The 21,922-nt window shown below is 40.5% G+C and overlaps 1 protein-coding gene across 1 annotated transcript in view; it reads right to left on the bottom strand.

The window, feature by feature from the left end:
* Window positions 1-15,854, bottom strand: part of LOC110070690 (vomeronasal type-2 receptor 26-like) — a 33,906-nt gene extending 18,052 nt beyond the window's left edge. Inside the window, exons 1-2 of the mRNA XM_078378775.1 lie at window positions 15,711-15,854; window positions 13,704-13,931 (exon numbers count right to left, since the gene is read on the bottom strand). Of these exons, the coding sequence (XP_078234901.1) occupies window positions 13,704-13,931; window positions 15,711-15,854 (372 nt within the window). The remainder of the gene's footprint in view (window positions 1-13,703; window positions 13,932-15,710) is intronic.
* Window positions 15,855-21,922: the final 6,068 nt, after the last annotated feature.

The following is a 21,922-nucleotide window of genomic DNA, read 5'->3' as shown; positions in this document are numbered from 1 at the left end:
ATTATGTAACCAAAGGCATTACTTTGAAGCTAGGCATTTTCTTTCTTAAGTCAAGACAAGTGAAAAATAAGTTAAGTTATAGAGAAGCTGGAGAAACAAGAAAGGGAAGATTCTGTGAGAAAATAGGAGCAGAAAGAGAAAATAAAGATCAGATGGAATTCACTTTTAGAACAGTAACATTATCTTTGCTGAAGATGACCTGATCCCATATGATGAAAATGTTAAATAGATCATATGACAAAATATTGGTTATGACGATGAATTAGAACAACGGATATAAATATGGCAGATTAATATTACATTTTTAAAAAGTTAATAAGCTTAAAGATAAGAAGAAAAAGAGATTGTCCAAGGGAATGGAAGATTAGCTACTATAATTGGTTTTTTATATGTTTTCACTTTTTAATATAGTAATATAATTGCATAAATGTATGGAAGAATACTTCCTCCCCTCTGGAATTTTATCTTGCTCCCACCCTTTCCTTTCTCCCTTACCTTTTTCCTTTGTTCCTAACAAAACCCATATACTTTTGAAAAATCAAGAAAAAAAATCCGGAAGGGGCCAAAGAGAAAAAAAATAAAGGAAAGAAAGAATTTTTGCCATTCCATGACCCTGAATCAACAGCAAGACATTCAACAAATGTTAGTATTCAAATCCAGTTCTCTGTCAATTATGTTGAATTACAGTCTGCTTCTATAGATCCATACAGGCCTAAAGCAAAATTACAAATGTTAACTAACATACAAAAAAGATATTTCTGAACAGTAAACCACTCAGAATTTATGATGTCAGATATAAAGGGAGGAAATATCTCAAGTGGATTAGGAAAACATCTGAAAGATAAATCTGATATTCAATGTGCTCCATCTGAAAAAGATTAAAATATTTTATGCATAACCCGGATTATCCTGAACAGAAACAAAGGAGATTTTTCTGAGAGAGATCCTGATCCGAATCAGCTGATTTCTCTTGTGCTTTAGTTGACAGGCCTGGGAGAGTTTTCTCCATGGACATCCTCAATGTTTACAGAGTGACAACACAACAACTGCTTTAATTAAACACTGTTTAATGAAGATAAGAGATGCCCTTGGCTTCACTCTACATTCTCACTTATGAAGCAGTGAAAAAGAACTACTTACACAGCACTTACTGCAGAAGAATCTGGGTATTTTGCAAAGGTCTTCAGAGCAAAATCACCAAGTGTAATGGATACAAAATGCCCAAGAATTGTCTCATCTGAAGCTTTAGGGAAAGAAGTTTGTACTTTTGTCCTCCAATCACAGACAGAAGGGGTCATATTCTGTTGGGAAGAACAGAGCATCAAGAAAATCAGATAGAAGGCTGACCAATATTGGGACTCACCTCCCTTGGACTCCTTCATGGTCTTCTCCAGCCACCAGCAGTTCCTGTCAGAACATACAGAGAAGCTTAGACTGGCAGTGCTGTCCACTTCCTCTCTCAAACTGGCATGTTGTCAGTTCCTTGAAGTGGAGACTTTATAGACTAACTGCAGAGATGCTAACCCAAATGGGCTGTGTTAGCTCCTTGTTTTGACACCAGAAGCCCCCACATTTCTCAGGGTCATTGGGGAAACAGAATGCGGAACACAGTAATTTAGATGATTATAGGGAATGTTATCAATGCCTCTTGAGTTTCTTATGCCGATGGCCTGCTCTGTTCTGAAGTACTAATAATGTACACAAAAATATAAAAAAGGATCAAGTCTCTTCAATCTATCTAAAAACTTTTGTTAATTTGTTGTTATGTTTTGTCAGGTTCTTTTGACTTATAGCAAGGCAATGCATGAAGCACCTCTGAAAAGTTATAGCCTTAAGAGCCATGCTTACTTCTTGAAAAGTAGAAGCTCTGACTTCCTTTATTATACCAATCCTTCTCAATTTAGTTTTCCTTAAGTCTTCATATTCTCTTAGCATTGCTATCTTTTCCAGTCAGTCCTGCCTTCTCATGATATGTCAGTATAAAGTAACTTTAGTATTGTCATTGTAGATTCTACTTGGAGTTCAGGCATCTTTTGAAATACATTCCATTGAAAGATATCTGAAGTAGGCCAGAATATTTAATTATTTATTCATACTATTTTATTTATAAACAATTTACTTCACTTTTCTCCTTAAAAAGAACCCAGAGCGGCTTACCTAATTTAAAGTCATTTTTAAATGCTAAAAAGAGTAACTACAGTGGGGTCTTGACTTAAGAACGGCTCGAGTTAAGAACATTTTGACTTAAGAACCGCTCTCATAGGAAAATATTGACTTGACTTAAGTACTTAGATTTGAGTTAAGAACTGAAAAAAAAACACGTGGGAGGCAGGGAAAGTGCAAAATTTGAACTTTCAGTTAACTGTTGGCTAGTGAAAAGGGTGCCTGTCTGCTTCCTCACTCCTCCCAACGTTTAGAGAGTGGATTGGGAGACAGTCTTCAGACTGCCTGGTACTGTACTGCCTGGACTGTATTTTCCCTGCCTTCCCTGAACCTTTCTTGACCTAAGAAAAAAAAGAAACAAAATATCACCCTCTAGTGGTTGAAGGCGGAATAGCAATTTCCCATTAGTTTCTATGGACAGAAAAGAGCAGATACGGATCAAATGGTTTTCAATGCATTCCTATGGGAAATGCAGATTTGACCTGAGAACTTTTTGACTTGAGAACCGCCTTCCAATACGGATTAAGTTCTTAAGTCAAGACCTCACTGTATACAAATTTTTTAGAAGGATTGGACAAATTTTTACAAATGATTAAAAAAAACTGGCACCAAAAAAAGAGATCCAAAGCAACAAGGCATACTACCCCGTTGTCACACACACCCAGTCCCCCTGTTTGTTTTTCCACACAACCCAGGTTCACTTTCGGGTATGACATCTGTTTCTCAACTGTTTTCCGCTGCCACCAGAGGGTTTATTCCTCACTCTATCAAATATGACTCTTAAATCACAGTTCTTCAATATAACAATGTTTATTTATGTGTTTATCAGTTAAATCAATCATGGATGGTCTTTTTTTATTCATTCATTAAATTGTACTTTGGTAACACATTTGCTTAGGTAGAATCATTTTACTCAAGGTGTGTGTGTGTTTAGTCGTTTAGTCGTGTCCGACTCTTCGTGACCCCATGGACCAGAGCACGCCAGGCCCTCCTATCTTCCACTGCCTCCCGGAGTTCTGTCAAATTCATGTTGGTTGCTTCGCAGACACTGTCCAGCCATCTCATCCTCGGTCGTCCCCTTCTCCTCTTGCCATCACACCTTCCTAACATCAAGGTTTTTTCCAATGACTCTTTTCTTCTCATGAGATGGCCAAAGTACTGGAGCCTCAGCTTCAGGATCTGTCCTTCCAGTGAGCACTCAGGGTTGATTTCCTTTAGAACTGATAGGTTTGTTCTCCTTGCAGTCCAGGGGATTCTCAAGAGCCTCCTCCAGCACCACAATTCAAAGGCATCAATTCTTCGGCGGTCTGCTTTCTTTATGGTCCAGCTCTCACTTCCATACATCACGACAGGAGAAACCATAGCTTTGACTATTCGGACTTTTGTTGGCAAGGTGATGTCTCTGCTTTTCAAGATGCTGTCAAGATTTGTCATCGCTTTCCTCCCAAGAAGAAGGCGTCTTTTAATTTCAGGGCTGCTGTCTCCATCTGCAGTGATCATGGAGCCCAGGAAGATAAAATTTGACACTGCCTCCATATCTTCCCCTTCTATTTCCCAGGAGGTGATGGGACCAGTGGCCATGATCTTAGTTTTTTGATGTTGAGTTTCAGACCGTTTTTTGCACTTTCCTCTTTCACTCTCATTACAAGGTTCTTTAATAGCTCCTCACTTTCTGCCATCAGAGTGGTATCATCTGCATATCGGAGGTTGTTGATATTTCTTCCGGCAATCTTAATTCCGGCTTTGGTTTCTTCCAGTCCAGCCTTCCGCATGATGTATTCTGCATATAAGTTAAATAAGCTGGGGGACAATATACAGCCTTGCCGTACTCCTTTCCCAATTTTGAACCACTCAGTTGTTCCATGACCAGTTCTAACTGTTGCTTCCTGTCCCACATATACTGCAGGTTTCTCAGGAGATGGATAAGGTGGTCAGGCACTCCCATTTCTTTAAGAACTTGCCATAGTTTGCTGTGGTCCACACAGTCAAATGTTTTCGCATAGTCAATGAAGCAGAAGTAGATATTTTTCTGGAACTCTCTGGCTTTCTCCATAATCCAGCGCAAGTTAGCAATTTGGTCTCGAGTTCCTCTGCCTCTTCAGAATCCAGCTTGTACTTCTGGGAGTTCTCGGTCCACATACTGCTGAAGCCTACCTTGCAGGATTTTGAGCATAACCTTGCTAGCATGTGAAATGAGTGCAATTGTACGGTAGTTGGAGCATTCTTTGGCACTGCCTTTCTCAAGGTATTTATTACTCAAGGTATTTATTCATTTCTTTTCACTTCTAACTCTTTCCAATCATAACCATAAACCATACAAGATTTCTACTTTCCTTATCTTATTGTCTATCTCTCTATTACCCTTCTCTAACACAAGACTGGTCCTAACTGCCTAAACTGCTTTTCCCCGACTCATATCCCTAACTCATCCCTAGCTGATCTTGAACTGACTTCCATTCTTCTTATATTTCCTTAGCTCCCCCCTTCTGTACATCCATTGGCTCCTGAATCAGGGTTCCATTGTGATGGACAGGAGTGGTTACTGACCTGTCCGTCACACCCATTTAAAACTCAGATGCAAATGGCTAAGGGAAAACCATCCTGAAGAAAAAGTTCTTTGTCTGTTTCTGGACAGACATCAAAGGTATCTCTCTCTTGAATTCATAAAAAGGGACAAGTGAGAGAAGGAGGAGGCTGGTGGACATCCTAACTGACTTTCCCCAAATCAGGGTCACCTCAGTCTAGTGTCATGATTCCTAAAATCTTCTCTTCCTCTTGCAACCTCTTCTTCTTCTCACTGGAAATCGTTAAAAACAGAAGTATTCATAAGGAACATGCCACATTGTGTCCGAATGATAATGTTAAGAGAACCTATCCCAAGTAATCCGTCAATTAATCAAACCTTATGAAAATAAAAGCTATGGAGTTATTCTGGGCTCTTTGGGATTAGTTGAGAGAAGGGGATTGTCATGATCCCCATGTGGCCCCTGATTGTTTCACCAAACTAAAAACTCACAGTATGTGTCTCTCAGCTGCCACCAGTTGATTACATCAACGTTGTTTATTATGAATATTAGAAGTACAGGCAATGTGTCATTTTTGAAAAAAGAACCAAATAGACATTGTTTATTGTTACAGATGATGATAGTTCAAGCATTGTTGTTAACTCTTAAAGGAGCATCCTCCTTCATCCACTCTCAAACACCGATATCTCTCTGAAACTCCCAAACTCTTCAATTTTCTCAAAACTCTCAGTCTCCCTAACTCCATTAAAACTCTCTCTCCTCCTGTTGAGTCTCTTATGTCTCATGATTCTGCCCCTCCAGCACTCCCATTGGTCTATGCAGATATTACATTAATATTCATCACCTGGGCAGATGCCACAAGGTTCCAACTGCGAATCAGGAACAGGTTCATAGAATTTTTGGACAGACTGGTTCTTTCATGGTGGTCCTGAGAAATATGGAACACAGGTGTCCTCACAGCTTGGTAAGGGAGCGAATAAAGATCTCTCACGTCTGAAAGTGCTGGAGTCAACAGAACTCTGTGTTCCATGTTCTCATCCTAGAGAGATTACATTCTCATTCATAGCAATTGGCGTTGGAGATTTTTTGGAGGTAACCTCCAGAAGCCCTAAATAACCTTATCAGAAGTAGGATGATGGGAGGAGAAGTCTAAAACAGCTGGGGAGGGGTTTCAAAGAGAGAACCACACACTAGAATGAGACCATTGTCATAGGTGATATCAATAAGGTCACATTTCTTTCTTCAGGACCTGAGTGAAAATAACACAGTAAGAATGACCAAAATGAGGGACGATCAGGATAATGGCTCCCATTCCCACATGTCAGGGTTGTGTCCCAAGGTTCAAGGGATTGGCAACTGAATCTTCTTTGAAATGGATAAATTAAAAATTAAAAATTCCAATGAGCCACCTCCCTTGTTTTGCTGACAGTGTTTCAAGGGGAGAGACAAATTGATTATATCCGCATCTGATATTTTCCCTCACAGGCAAGCGACTTACTGCACACCATCGCAAGGCCTGAATCTTATAAAATATGCTGCTAATTAATAGACTTTGTAAACTCAGATGAACTTACTTCTTTTGTCTGTGTAAATTTTCCAAAGAAGTTATTGAAGATGATGTGATTTCTCTCTCACCTGTATCTCATATTTTTCCCTACTATTTGCTTCTTGTTGTTCAGGTCAGGCCTGAGAATAAGAACGTAACATTTGGGAAGGAAGATACAACCCAGCAAGCCACCACTGGAAGCCAAGATGGAGAAAACCTCCACGGCTACCATGTATTTCCCTTTAGTACTCAGGTAGGCTGGCAGAAAAGACACCCAAACACTGCAAAACATCAACATGCTGAAAGTGATTAATTTGGCTTCATTAAAAGTATTAGGCAGCTTCCGGGCAAAAAAGGCTACCAAAAAACTGAGGATGGCCAACAGACCCATGTAGCCCAGGACAAGATAGAACATGAGGTCTGAACCTTCGTTACATTGAACTAAGATTCTGTCAGTCTCAGAATGCATGTCAAACTCTGGGAAGGGGGGAGAGGTAATCAACCAGACCACACAGACACCAGCCTGGATTAGAGAAGACACCGTGATGACTGACCCTGCCAGTCGCTTCCCAAACCATCTCCTCATCCCATGTCCAGGCTTTGTGGCCATGAAGGCTACTATCACAGTGATGGTTTTGGCTAAGACACAAGCAACAGACACACAGAAGACGATACCAAACACCATTTGTCTCAGAAGGCAGGTGAGAGTTCCAGGCTGTCCAATGAAGAAGAAGGAACAGAGGAAGCAGAGGAGGAGAGAGGAGAGGAGGGCGCAGGTGATGCTCCAGTTGTTGGCTTTGACCACGGGAGTGTGGCGGTACTGAATGAAAGTCCCCATCATCAACACAGTAATCATGGAAAGGATTAGGGCCAAGCAAGTCAGTACTGAGCCCAAGGGCTCCTCATAAGAGAGGTAGCTTAGGGCTTTGGGAATACAACTGTCTTGATTCTTGTTTGGATACTGGTCCTCAGGGCATTCCTGGCAATCTTTTGCATCTGAAAGAAAACAACCCGGTCTTAGTTTTGGAGTCACACAAACATTATAGAAAATAACCCTTTAATTGAGTCCTGCATTTGTTTTCTCAAAGTTGATTCTTCAGACAACCTTATTCTTAACTTTATAAGAATAAGGCAGAAATGTCACTATAGAGGCAATTCAGATTCTTGAGTCCTGCATTTTTTTTTAAAGTTAATACTGTCTGGAGACATCCTTGTTCTTCTATTTAACGAAATAAGGCAGGAATGTCACTAGAGAGACAATAAAAATTCCTGTATTTCTCCAGAGGTGCTTTTGGATTCCTTCACTTACCCATCTGGAGTGAAATCCTCCCGTTAGGGCATGCAACACAATCATAACAGCACACCTGCTTCCCCAGTTGGACAGACATGCTCTCTCCAGGGTGGCAGCTCTCCACACAGGTGGACTTGGGTGTATTCTAATGATCATCAGAAGGAAAGTCAGGAAGAAGTTAAATGATACTTAGAAGGAAGGTTATTTAGAAGTTAAATGATCTGAGGAACAGGAGTCTCCAAACATTTGAACATGAGGGTCACATCGTATATTTTCCACATTTTTGAAAGGCAAATGGAATGTGCTCATAGTTGCAGCCACATATACACATGCACCCCAGCAAGCACAGACGTCTGCCCACCCATATGGAGGTACACACACAGACATGCACACACAAGGACAGAGTCCTCGGAAGCCCATCACCTCTCTCCCATATGAGTTGAACGCTATGGGCAGAAGGGAACAGATAAAGTGGAAAGGTAGGCAGGATATGGCTTGCAGGCTGCAATTTGGAGACACCTGACGAAGAGGAAGATTTATATATACACATACACACATACACACATACACACATACACACACACACACACACACACACACACACACACACACACACACACACACACACACACACACACACACACACACATACATACATACATACATACATACATACATACATACATTCTGAAACAGGTTCAGGAATTCAGTTATAATTGTTAAAAGCCTTTTTGAAGAAATAAGTCTTTAGCTTTTTTCGAAAGGATAAAAGGGAAGGGGCCAGCACTTTGAATTGGGCTTGGAAACGGACTGGTAGCGAGTGCGGTTCTTGTAACAGGTGTGTTATCTGCTCCCTGTAGCTGGCCCCAGTCAGTAGTCTGGCTGAAAAGTTTTGCACCAGCTGAACTTTCCAAACTGTCTTCAAAAGCAGCCCCACATAGAGCGTGTTATAGTAATCCAAACAGGATGTAACTAAGGCATGTGTCACTGTAGCCAGATTCAATATCTCAAGGAACAGGCACAGCTGGTGGAACAGCTTTAGCTGGACAAATCCACTCCATGGACCACCGAGACCTGGGCATCCAAGGCTAGGGATGGATCAAGGAGTACACCCAAGCTGCAGAGCTGAATTTTCATGGGGTGGGTGTAACCAGATCCAGCACAGATAGCATCCCTGTTCCCTCATCTGCCTTCCGATTAACCAGTAGCACCTCTATCTTGCATAGCATGTTGCATAGCCTTGGGGTTGCCACAGAGAAGGCCTGGGCATCCAAGGTTAGGGATGAATCCAGGAGTACTCCCAAGCGACAGACCTGGGTTTTTAGGGGGGGGTGTAACCCCATCCTGCACAGGTACTATCCCTGTTCCCTCATCTGCCTTTCAACTAACCAGTAGCACCTCTATTTTGTCTGGATTAAGTTTCAGTTTCTTTGCCTTCATCCGGCCCATTACTAATGGCAAGCACTGGTTTACAGTCAGGACTCAAGACAGCTTTCCTGGAATTAGGTGGAAAGGAGAGATAGAGTGGGGTGTCATCCGCATACTGGTGACACCCAACCCCAGAACTCCAGACAACCTCTCCCAGCAGTTTCATGTAGATGTTAAAAAGCATGGGTGACAAAGGAGAACCCTGAGGAACACTACAGTCCAGTGGCCAGGGCATTGAGCAGGAGTCACCTAGCACCACCTTCTGAGGTCTCCCCTCCAGGAAGGACTGGAGCTACTTTACATAGTGCCTCCAATTCCCATCGCTGAGTGATGTCCCAGAAGGACACCATGGTTGATGGTATTGATAGCCACTGAGAGGTCCCGCAGAACCAACAGGGACACACTCCCCCTGTCCAGTTCCCAGTGTAGGTCATCCACCAAGGCAAAAAAAGATGTCTGTCGATTCAGTACCTTGCCCCAGAATGGGATGCTTGAGACCAGCCAGTAGTTATCCAATCCACTGGGATCCAGGGAGGGCTTCCTCAGTAGTGGTCTTATTACTGCCTCCCCTAAGCAAACAGGGATCTTACCCTGCTGCAAGGAGGCATTTACCACTCCCTGTACCCAATCGGCCATTCCTCCTCTGGCTACTTTTATGAGCCAGGAAGGCCAAGGGTCCAGCACACATGTGGTGGCATTCACCTCTATACTGTCCACATCATCCATTAAAAGAGGACAAACCAGGGCCAAAGTTATATCCACTGAGTCTATATCAATTACAGCATCCAAGGCAGAGTGGATCCGAGCAACTTTATCTGCAAAGTGTCGTGCAAATTCCTCACAGCTGGCTGTGGAGTGGTCGATATTTTGTTCTTTTGGTGGGGCATGTACTAAGCCCCTGACACTTGAAACAACTCTGCTGGACAACGTTGTCCTTTAGAAGTTAATTTTCTTTTAAAATATAATACAAGGGTTGTATATTTTTTTTGCCAGAATCCTGATGTGTTTCCATAGAATTTGCATAATTTGCTGTGTTTATCCAGAGACAATAGACATGGTGACAACAGGAATCACAAAAGACACTCTGGGCTGAGTCCAACTACTGTTCTCATCTAGCGTAGACAAATTGGATCAGTTACTTGATGGTGGATCCATGCATATTTATGACCAAATGACTCAATGGAGAATTTAAGGATCCTCCCTGTCTCTATAAGCTTCCTTTCTGTTTGAGAACCAATCTGAAGCTTGAAGAAAATGACTTTATTTGCTTGAATGAAAGTAATTTTGAAAATTTAAAATTATTTTTTATTTCCTTGAAGCAATTAAATTTAACATCATCTTCACAGAACTGCTGGGAGATGTTCTCCAGTGTATTGGTGATCAATCTGACCAGTATGCAGATGACGCCCAACTCTATCTCTCCTTCTTGTCTAATGCAAAGGAGGTTGGCCAAAAGATTGGATCTCAATAAATAATAGAAGCTGATTAGATTTGGAGGGTCATGACCTAAGATATGGATGATGTAATTACTTTTGGTATAATAAAGCAAAGGTGAATGCAGAGTTTAATAACCACCATTTACGCCAAGCTACTATACTGAAGATTTGGGATCACTATAAGTTAAGACTTTTACCTAAACAGCCATTATGGATGTCCCCACAGGAGGCATGGTTGAAAAGGGAAATATTATATATAAAGGGAAATGGGAACGTATGGAAATATTCTCCAATAACACAAGAGGCCGCTCTACTCATGGACATCTCCAGACTGGCAATACCGAAATCAGATTGATTATATTCTTTGCAGTCAAGCATGAAGAAGCTCTATACAGTCAGCAAAAAAAGAAAAGAAAGAAAGAAAGAAAGAAAGAAAGAAAGAAAGAAAGAAAAGAAAAGAAAAGAAAAGAAAAGAAAAGAAAAGAAAAGAAAAGAAAGACCTGGAGCTGATCGTAGCTCTAATCATCAGCTTCTTATAGCAAAACTCAAGCTCAAATTGAAGAAAGTAGGAAAAACCACAGAGCAAGTCAGGTATAATCTAAACCAAATCCCTTACGAATACACCGTGAAAGTGAAGAACAGATTTAAGGAACTCGATTTGGTGGACAGAGTCCCCGAAGAACTATGGATGGAGGCTCATAACATTCTGCAAGGGGCAGCAATTACAACCATCCCAAAGAAAAGAAAATGCATGAAAGCAAATTGGCTGTCCAACAATGCCTTACAAATCACAGAGAATAGAAAGGAAACAAGATGCAAGGGAGATAGGATAAGTTACAGAAGCAGAAGACATCAAGAAAAGGTGGCAAGAATACACTGGAGAATACTACCAGAAAGATTTGGAGGACGCAGACAACCCAGATAGTGAGGTTGTTCACCTTGAGCCAGACATCCTGGAGAGTTAAGTTAAATGGGCCTTAGAAAGCATGGCTAACAACAAGAAGGCCAGTGGAGGTGATGGCATTCCAGTTAAACTATTTAAAATCTTAAAAGATGACGCTGTTAAGCTTCTACACTCAATAAGCCAGCAAGTATGGAAAACTCAGTAGTGGCCAGAGATTTCGAAAAGATCAGTCTACATCCCAATCCCAAAGAAGGGCAGTGCCAAAGAATGCTCCAACTACCGTACAAGATCTTACGACATGGGCTTCAGCAGTATGTGGACCGAGAACTCCCAGATGTACAAACTGGATTTCAAAGGGGCAGAGGAACTAGAGACCAAATTGCTAACATGCGCTGGATTATGGAGAAAGCCAGAGAGTTCCAGAAAAACATCTACTTCTGCTTCATTGACTGGGCAAAAGCCTTTGACTATGTGGAACCCAGCAAACTATGACAACTCCTTAAAGAAATGGGAGTGCCTGACCACCTTCTCTGTCTCCTGAGAAATCTCTATGTGAGACAAGAAGCAACAGTTAGAACTGGATATGGAACAACTAATTAGTTCAAAATTGGGAAAAGAGTACAACAAGGCTGTATATTGTCCCCATGCTTATATAACTTATATGTAGAATATATCATGCGAAAGGCTGGACTGGAGGAATTCCAAGCTGCAATTAAGGTTGCCGGAAGAAATCTCAAGAACTTCCGATATGCAGATGATACCACTCTGATGGCAGAAAGTGAGGAGGAATTAAAGACCCTTGTAATGAGGGTGAAAGAGGATTGCACCAAAATGGTCTGAAGGTCAACATCAAAAAAACTATGATCATGTCCACTGGTCCCATCACCTCCTGACAAATAGAAGGGGAAGATATGAAGGCAGTGACAGATTTTACTTTCTTGGGCTCCATGATCACTGCAGATGGTGACAGCAGCCTCAAAATTAAAAGAAGCCAGCTTCACGGGAGGAAAGCAATGACAAACCTAGACAGCATCTTAAAAAGCACAGACCTCACCTTGCTGACAAAGGTCCGCATAGTCAAAGCTATGGTTTTTCCAGTAGTGATATATGGAAGTGAGAGCTGGACCATAAAGAAGGCTGACCGCTGAAGAAGTGATACTTTTGAATTGTGGTGCTGGAGGAGGCTCTTGAGAGTCCCCTGTAATACAAAGAGAACAAACCTATCTATTTTGAAGGAAATCAACCCTGAGTGCTCACTGGAAGGACAGATCCTGAAGCTGATGCTCCAATACTTTGGCCATCCCATGAGAAGACCCTGATGTTCAGAAAGTGTGAAGGCAAAAGGAGAAGGGGACAACAGAGGATGAGATGGTTGGATAGTGTCACCAACATGAATTTGACCAAGCTCCAGGAGGCAGTGTAAGACAGGAGGGCATGGCCTACTCTGGTCTATGGGGTCAAGAAGAGTTGGGTACGACTTAAAGACTAAACAACAACAATGGAAATATTCTAAAAATGGAAGGTAGAGTTTAAGATGAAGGTAAGAGAAGAATTAATAGAAGACGATTATGAATTTCAGTCGTTTGCCTATGTACAGTTAACCGAAAGATTTAAAGAAGATAAGAAATATGTTGAATTTGAAGAAGAATTTTCTGACAATCGTATGGTTTCCATGTTATATAAACTACTGCTGAAATATGATATAGAGGACGAAAATGTTAGAGACTGCAGGGTAAAGTGGGTATAATAGGTACACAAAGCCCTTGAAATGGCTGAAAGGGGAAAACTCTCAGTCTCTCAAAGGGAAAAGTCAAGCTGAGTTAAAAAATAACATGGAAAGCCATATGGGACGTTCTGTTAGATAAACACTAGGAATATGTAATTTTGAATTTCAGAATCACAATATGTATATTCAAGGTTTCCGTTTTCTTTATGCTTTATTAGTTGCATAACAGCCAAAATGTTAAATATTAGTAACTAAGGAGGAAGTGATTCTGAGAAGAATTGAGAAAAGCGTGCGGAGATCCGTTCCCCACCCCAGATCCCCCCTTTCCCAACTTTTTTGTATTTCTGTTTGTTCATCTTTTTTTTTCTCAGTATGTCTTTATTGTATTTGAAAATTAGTATAATTAATTAATTAATTAAATGAAAAGCAAAGCTAGAATTGGTAATTCAAAAGACCTTTTTATCCTTCTGTGACAATATACCAGCTGTGATATCAGATGTTCTTCATCCCCTAATTACCTTCCATTTGGCTTCAGGCTTGAGGCCAAATGTAAAGTAATTCCATTCTGCACATTTCTCTATCTTGTGTTCTTAGCCTCTTCTGGAAAAATATCAGCACAACCACGTAGCAGTACCAAAGGTACACTCACAAATGAGATCGATGATGAAGAAAAAGCATATCTACCTGATTAAACTTCTCATTCCAGGTGATGGCACTTCCATTCAACACAAATCTCTGGCCCACAGGACCCACAGGGTTCACACTTCCAACCCGGATTGTCTGGAAGGATTCATTGGGGAACCTGACAAAATTGATGATGTCATATCCTTCTTCTAAGTCTCCTTTCTCGTTGAAAAATATTTCTTCCCCAGCACTGTTGTTAAACCGAATGTTTCTTAGAAATGAGTGAAGCTGGATTGGAGGAGAAAAATATAACTTTATTAGACTCCAGGAAATGGATTGATACTTTGAGTTTTGAAGTATTTGAAAATATTCCCTCTAAAGCATAATGGAAGAGGGAAAATAATATCTAGTGGGATATTTCTTGGGCTTCTCAATGAACCAATGCAGTTTTCCCCATTTTTCCTATCAAGTGATGTGTCTCCCGATCCTTACAGCTTTCCTTTGAGGAACATAAAATCATAAACAGAAATCCTGTTCTCAGATGAGAAATGCTATATTAGTTAAAACATTTCTCTCATTTAAGCCACAATTAATTTACATCAAGGAAACATGGATTTTAAAAAACAGATCATTTAAAACAAAATTAAGGAACTTTGGAAAAGTATTCGATGCATTTGTAAAAGAGACAATCACTGACAACTTCTTGTCTGTCACACTTCCAGAAGAAACGTGAAACGTCTGTTTTCTCCTGTGATTTTGTTGTTCAAGCTACAAAGACACTTTCCTCTATTCTTCTTGGTGTTGGTATTGCATTGGTTTAGTTTCATTTACTGTATCTATTGTTGGTTTTTGAATGAGATTGATTCACTCAACAAGAAAAATAAGCCCTGATAATTTCCTGTTTCTCACGTTGCACAATTTCTTCAATTTCGTAGTTCCAGTTACCTGCCATGGCTGAATGTGCTGGAGACTCCATTTTTCTCCAGGCCCCTTCCACTTCTGCTTAGCTCTTGACGAATAGGCTGCATGGAGTGCATGAGCTACAGCATAAACGGCATTGTAGGTGCTGTAGCTCTGGCCAGACATGCCCATTTCAAACACACTTCCAGGAAGGGTCCTCAGCTTCTCCCTCCCACTACAAGTCTTCCGATCTGGAAAATTGAGGTGATAAAGTGGCAGTGAACAGAGAAATGCAGTACACCAAAATTGATGGATGAAATAAATGTGATCCTGATATGGGTTCATATACTCCAGAAAGTTCTCAAATCCTGGCACCACGTTTGTGTGGAGTCTGAGGGACAAGGTTCCACTGAAAGATTTTGTGGTCAGTTTTACCCCAGCAGATAAAGCTGTGAAATCCCACTGAGCCGTGGTCACCCACACCCTCCTTTGAGGCTGCATTTTGTGAAATTCAAAGATGTCTAAAACTAATCGTAGCCCCTCCAGAGACTGCCTGTCTCCATTCACAAGAATCACGTTAATTTCACTCAGAGAAAGAGTCCAATATATTGATCGCATCCTCTCCCATATGACGTCTTTTGGAAGGAACTGTGTTATTATTGGGATCATCTGTGTCCAAGCAATGCAAATATGACTCTGTTCAAGCCATGGTCTCAAGGTCTGAAGGAAAGATTCTCCACTGTCATCGTCGGAAACGACGACACCAATCCAGTGCCATCTAAAGTGCTTCAAGATCTGAACAATCCCATCATACTGAGCATCTTCGTTGGGGACCATCCGGTACAAAGAAGGGAACCGACTCTTGTCACTTAATGCAGGACTGATGGAGCCATAGCTGAGCTAAAAGAGAAAGCATCATAACTCTTAAATTAAAAATGCACCACATATTTATGAAAGTTACGTTTCCTCTAACTAAATATTTACCAGGAAGCACAATGAGGAAATAGAAGTTTTGATTGCTAAACTCCAGCACCTTGTTGTACATTCACTTTGGATTATGAATTCTACATGTGGAACCAAATGATAGCAAATATGAGAAAGCAATGCAATCGGGCGACAAATAAGGCCTTTCCATGAGGTTACTGTTTTCTAACCCTGTGGACATACCTGAGGTATATTGTAGATACTGAAGATGGTGGCCATCTGCTGGGAGTTTTCGGAAGTGAGCCCACCAATAGCGGCCAGAACTTTTGCTTTCCTGCCACAGTTGTAATTGAGGGGATGCCCGTTGCCCAGGAAGAGAAGATCCATGGTGGTCCAGCAGCTTCTCCAGGGATTAAAAGAATTGTCATAAATCTTGTAACCCAATGTGATATTGGGCAAAAAGTGAGCATTCTGGTTGATCTGGCGGATGGCAAAAACAGAGGCCAAGATGTGCTGATAGTTCTTTGGAATTACACTGCAAGTAAATTTCACAAAACTGCTCAATGTTCTGCTTGAAGGAACAATTATGATGTTATTAACTGTGCCCTGAATTTCATCCTCAGAGCAAGTTAGATGTGGTCATCTGTATCATGGAAAAATGATTCATGGATGGATGATTCTCCTTTGTGTCTGACAGATGTACAGCATTAGATATGAGAGGACCCAAAATATCACATTTCTCACTTTCCCTTCACTATAGTTATAGGTTTAACAAATGTAGAAATAACTCTTTTAGCAGGCACCACATTCCCTCTCAGGAAAAACATGCAGAAGAATGACTGAAAAATGTCTATCAATAGAATGATCCACAGATACAGCAATTTTATTTTTTCTACTGCTGGACATAGTGGCTAAGTTGCTCTAAAGATTGTGAAGTAGAACTGAATGGGCCACATCCCCTTCTGCAAAACATTGATGCTGTTCTCTCCAGTGGACTTATCTTCTCTGCTGTGTTCGTTGAAGACATCGTACTCCTCCCAACTTTTTAGATGGAGAGCAATTTGAGGGAGATTTCCACGAGGCGCTTCCTGAACACACCCTGCCTTCAAATCTTTCCCTTTGAAGTCAGGGAATTATAAAAGACAATTTTAACTTTCATTTCTGACCATCTTTCCTACTTCTTTCAAGCTTTTGGACAGACCTTCATCTCTCCAACGTCTTTTCTCCTCTGTAGTCTGGCTCTCTTGATTCGCAACACCATTTTTCCAAGCTGTCTCTCATTCCTCTGCCCCCTGACATATTCTTGCTTTCTGCATTTAGCAGATTCTGTGATTCCAGGAGGTAGGGCTTCATCACAGCGAAACTGGTTGGGTTTCAGGAGGGCTCTCAAAACAGACTGGGACCCTTAGATTTCAACTCGCTCCAGATTTGGGGGCGAAAGGACTTTTACCAGGAGAGGTGAAAGTCTGAAGCACCAAAATTCGATTGAGGGGACTCTGGTGTTTCTTCTCTCTGATGTCTTTTTTTTTTTTTTTTGTCTCAGTACAGAAATCATCTGGGAGCCATCTTGGCACTAAGCTGTGAATGCCCCATGAATAGAACTTGAAGTAAACTGCTTTTTTTCATATAGATCTTTGAAGGACTTAAATCACAAAGAAAGTGAAAGTAATCGGGGAGAGAAAGTGACTATATCTGACTGGATGGCCGAGCACAGCCTCCTTACTTGAGTCTTGAGTGGGAGAAAGAGAAAGGATAGGAGGGAGGAAGAAAAGTGGGGGGAGGAAAGTGTTCATTTCTACGGCAGCAGGACTAGATGACTATTTGCTTATAAAGTTTGCTTATAAAGAAAATAGATCAACCGAGGATGCGATCAATACTGTGCTTTATATGGCTTTATCCCACTTGGAAACACAAGGGAATTATGTAAGAATGCTGTTCGCGGACTTTAGCTCTGCTTTTAACACCATTATACCCCACAGATTAATAGACAAACTTAAAGATCTTGATTTTCCAGATTCTATCTGTCTGTGGGTTTTGGATTTTTTAACAAATCGTCCACAAAGGGTTAAACTGAATGACTACATCTCTACTGACAAGATACTCAGCACTGGCACTCCACAAGGCTGTGTCCTTAGTCCACTACTGTTCTCCATTTATTCATCGGATTGCACCAATAACCATCCCAGTAATAGGATTATCAAATTTGCAGACGATACTACACTAGTAGGACTTATCTCTGGGGATGATGAGTCTGCGTATCGGGACGAGGTATTACCGCTATCCCGCTGGTGCAAAAAAACACAATCTTTTATTTAACATCCAAAAACCCAAGGAATTCATAGTGGACTATAGGGAAAAAGAGCAGACATTCAGCCACTGTATATAGATGGAGTTTGTGTGGAACAGGTGGTTGAGTGTAAGTTTCTTGGGACTATCATAACAAATGACCTGACTTGGAGTGCAAACACCGCTGCGTTAATCAGGAAGGCACAACAACGGTTGTATTTTCTAAGGATTCTTAGAAAGCAACAATTGACTGAGAGTTTGTTAATCACCTTCTATCGGAGTTCGATTGAGAGCATATTATCCTACTGTCTCTGTGTATGGTTCACGAGCTGCACAGTGGCAGAGAAAAAGGCAGTTCAAAGGGTGATTAAGACGGCCCAAAACATCATTAGCTGTTCACTCCCCTCTTTGGAAGAATTGTATAAGAACAGATGTAAGAGGAAGATATCTAACATACTGAAAGACTCCTCTCATCCGGGACATCAGCTCTTTAAACTATTACCATCAGGAAGGAGATTCAGGGTATTGAAAGCAAGGACACGCAGATTCAAGAACAGTTTTTACCCAAGTGCAGTATTGAGTTTAAATGCGGGGCCATAGGTTTTTGGTGGAATTTTAATTGCTGAGAGAAAACGGGGTATCTATATTTGGATGGTGAAAGTTGTGTATATTTTAACTTTTTTTGTAGTGTTGTCCAGTTTTACCTTGGGGAAGAGCACCTCATTTCGTTGCACCCACTTGTGAGCGCAATGACAAATAAATTTCTTATGTCTTATGTCTTATTTAAATCTGTGAAGCAACCAGAAAAAGACTCTATGAGGACCAGAGAGAAAGATTCAACTGTAAGTTTTATTTGCTCCAGGATATAAGCTGCATTCATGAATATCTATTATGTCTTACTTCTGCTGGAAACAAAGCTAGAAAGAGACTTGTCGAAAACTGGAGTTCTTTGAACTATGGAGCAATTTTCTTTTAAAGCCCCGGAAAAGACTGCAAGAAATTTTTGTCTTTGGATTACAAGATATAAATGGAAATATAGATCACTTATCTGAACAAATTAAAGACATTGGGATACAGTTGAGATTCAAAGGGAAGAAGGGAGAGATACTAGAACATCTCCAAGGGGGATGGCAAGGATTGGGAGAGGAAACAAGGCATATTGAAATTAAATAACAAAAACTGCAAACAAAGGGAGACAAGGATATTTTTAGATCCCAAAAACCGTCAGAAGAGACAAGCAAAAATACAGTGCAATGGAGAGTGAATTTGTCAACCCTCTTATGGAAAAGTTAGCAGCAGAAGAAAAGCAAATGGTGAACTTATCCATGAAGGGGAGGGGAATGGAAATGATGGCTTACATGTGTGGCAGACGGGAGAAAAGAGTCAGCAAATGGAATTGAGGAAGCCCTCAGAAGCAGAATTAAGTAAACATAAATGGTCGATAAGATAGAAGCATCCCAGAGGAATTGAGCTTGTTATTACAAACATCCAATTCACATACAATAAATAGAGTCACAATATTTGCTTTTAAATCCACTACAACTAGAGCTAAGTATTTGCAAACTATTTGTGTCAATTGCCATAAATATATGTAGAAAACCATATGGAATATAATTTAAATGTTATCTTTAAGGTTTATCATTGAATTTTAGGAGGATTCAGCTAAAATGGTTTAAATAAATAATAATCATATTTACAGCCCCATTTTAAAGTATTACTATTAGAATTATTTTAATTCATTGTTTTTTTACTGACACCAATGGCATGCTAGTACTGTTGCTTTAATGCAGCGTATAAATTTCTTTTAAAATTTTAAATGATCTGTTGATATGCAATAAAGATTTGAATGAATGATAAGATGGAACATGAAGGATAACAAGTACCTAAATGATTAATAGTAGTAAATAAAAAGTAATGTCTCAGTCTAGATTTCTAGCAGGCAAAGTGATCCTGAGGAAATTGTTAATAGAGAACATACTTGGTCTAGTATTGCCCACCCAGTCCCGGTATAAAGACTCAAGACAATGATATGGATTAAATACGGGCTACACTTTATTAAATTAGATCAAATTGTATATCGGCAACATCGTCAAAGGAGGGGCCTGCTGTAGTGCGGAAACAGGTGAAGGCAGGGCATCTAAATAACCCTTGATCAGTCAATGGGTGAGTCCCTGACCCCAGGTTCCAGTGGTCTTAAAGACAGGAGGAACCCGGATGGCCGCTAGTAAACATGCCAGACCTCAAGACATCTTTAATTGATGACTGTTGGTCCGGAAGGGACCCAGCGCATCTTCCCACCACTGGCCCTGTAATCGCATGATTCCCAAAGCTGGGAGGTTGGATGTGCTGTTGGCTTACATGAATTACAAATGGGACACACCGAGACTACATGTTTTTCCGCACTACCCGCCACACCATATGGATTAGCCTGGCTAAGTCCCATGCCCGCCACAGAGCAGTCCGAGCTCAGAAAGCAGGCCCCTTTGATGTCTTCTAGCAATATGTCCAAACCTGCATCAGACAGTTGGACACCATCATTACGAAAATATGCAGTATTGCTCAATTGGATCCTAGGTGATTAAACACCATGTACGTCCTCAACGTTTAGAGGGCAACAAGACAACCAACAGCTTTAATTACATACTTTGTTTAATGAAGAGAAGAAATGCCCTTGGCTTCACTCTACATTCTCATTTATGAAGCAGTGAAAAAGAACTACTTACAAACCATTTACTGCAGAAGAATCTGGGTATTTCACAAAGGTCTTCAGAGCATAATCACCAAGTGTAATGGATACAAAGTGCCCAAGAATCGTCTCATCTGAAGCTTTAGGGAAAGAAGTTTGAACTCTTGTCCTCCAATCACAGACGGAAGGGGTCATATCCTGTTGGGAAGAACAAAGCATCAACAAAATCTGACAGAAAGTTGACCAATATTGGGATTCACCTCCCTTGGACCCCTTCATGGTCTTCTCCAGCCACCAACAGCGGTCTCACTCCTGGCAGAAGAAACAGGGACTCTTAGACTGGCAGTGCTGTTCACTCCGTCTCTCAGACTTGCATGTTATCAGTGGAGATTTTATAGACTAAGGAGTGTTTGCTCCTTGTTTTGAAACAAAAGCACCCAAGTTTCTCAGGGTCATTGGGGAAACAGAATGTGGAACACAGTAATTTAAATAATTATAGGGAAGGTTATCAAGGCTTCTTGAGTTTGTTATGCTGATGGCCTGAAGTATTAAAAATGTACACAAAACTATAAAAAAAGGATCAAGACTCTTCAATGTGTCTAACATCTTGAGTTAATTTGTTATTGTTATGTGTTGTCAGGTTCTTTTGACTTATAGTAAGGCAATGCATGAAGGACCTCTGAAAAGTTATACCCTTAAGAGCCGTGCTTACATCTTGAAAAGTAGAAGCTCTGACTTCCTTTATTATATCAGTCCTTCTCAATTTAGTTTTCCTTACAGTCTTCATATTCTCTTAGTATTGCTGTCTTTTCCAGTCAGTCCTGCCTTCTCATGATACATCACTATAGAGTAACTTTAATTTTGTCTTTGTAGATTCTACTTGGAGTTCAGGTGTCTTTTGAAATACATTCTATTGAAGTAGGCCAGAATATTGAATTATTTATTTATACTGTTTATTCATTTCTTTTCACTTCTAACTCTTTCCAATCATAACCATAGACCATACAAGATTTGTACTTTCCTTGTCTTATTTTCTTTCTCTCTATTACCCTTCTCTAACACAAGACTGGTCCTAACTGCCTAAACTGCTTTTCTCCAACTCATATCCCTAACTCATCCCTAACTGATCTTTAACTGACTTCCATTCTTTTTATATTTCCTTAGTTCCGTCCCTTCCATACAGCCATTGGCTCCTGAATCAGCGTTCCATGGTGATGGACAGGAGTGGTGACTGACCTGTCCGTTACATATGTCCCCCCTTGGAAAAGTTTGTATCATGGGGGTAAACTCTACAGTGATTTACCCTCATGTACAATGTATGAGAGAATTTAATTTTTCAATATACAAACCTTCTTTAAACATTAAACAGTTATACATTTTATACTTATACATTTACTCTATAACCTCTTTTAACTTTTTTATTTTACTTTTCATTACCTGTACAGGATCACCATTTTTATTACTTATATCACTGGTTCATAAC

This window comes from Pogona vitticeps, chromosome 6 (assembly GCF_051106095.1).
Source record: "Pogona vitticeps strain Pit_001003342236 chromosome 6, PviZW2.1, whole genome shotgun sequence".
NCBI classification, from domain to species: domain Eukaryota; kingdom Metazoa; phylum Chordata; class Lepidosauria; order Squamata; family Agamidae; genus Pogona; species Pogona vitticeps.
Note: the sequence above shows the minus strand (reverse complement) of the source record. Positions and strands in the feature narration are given on the sequence as shown.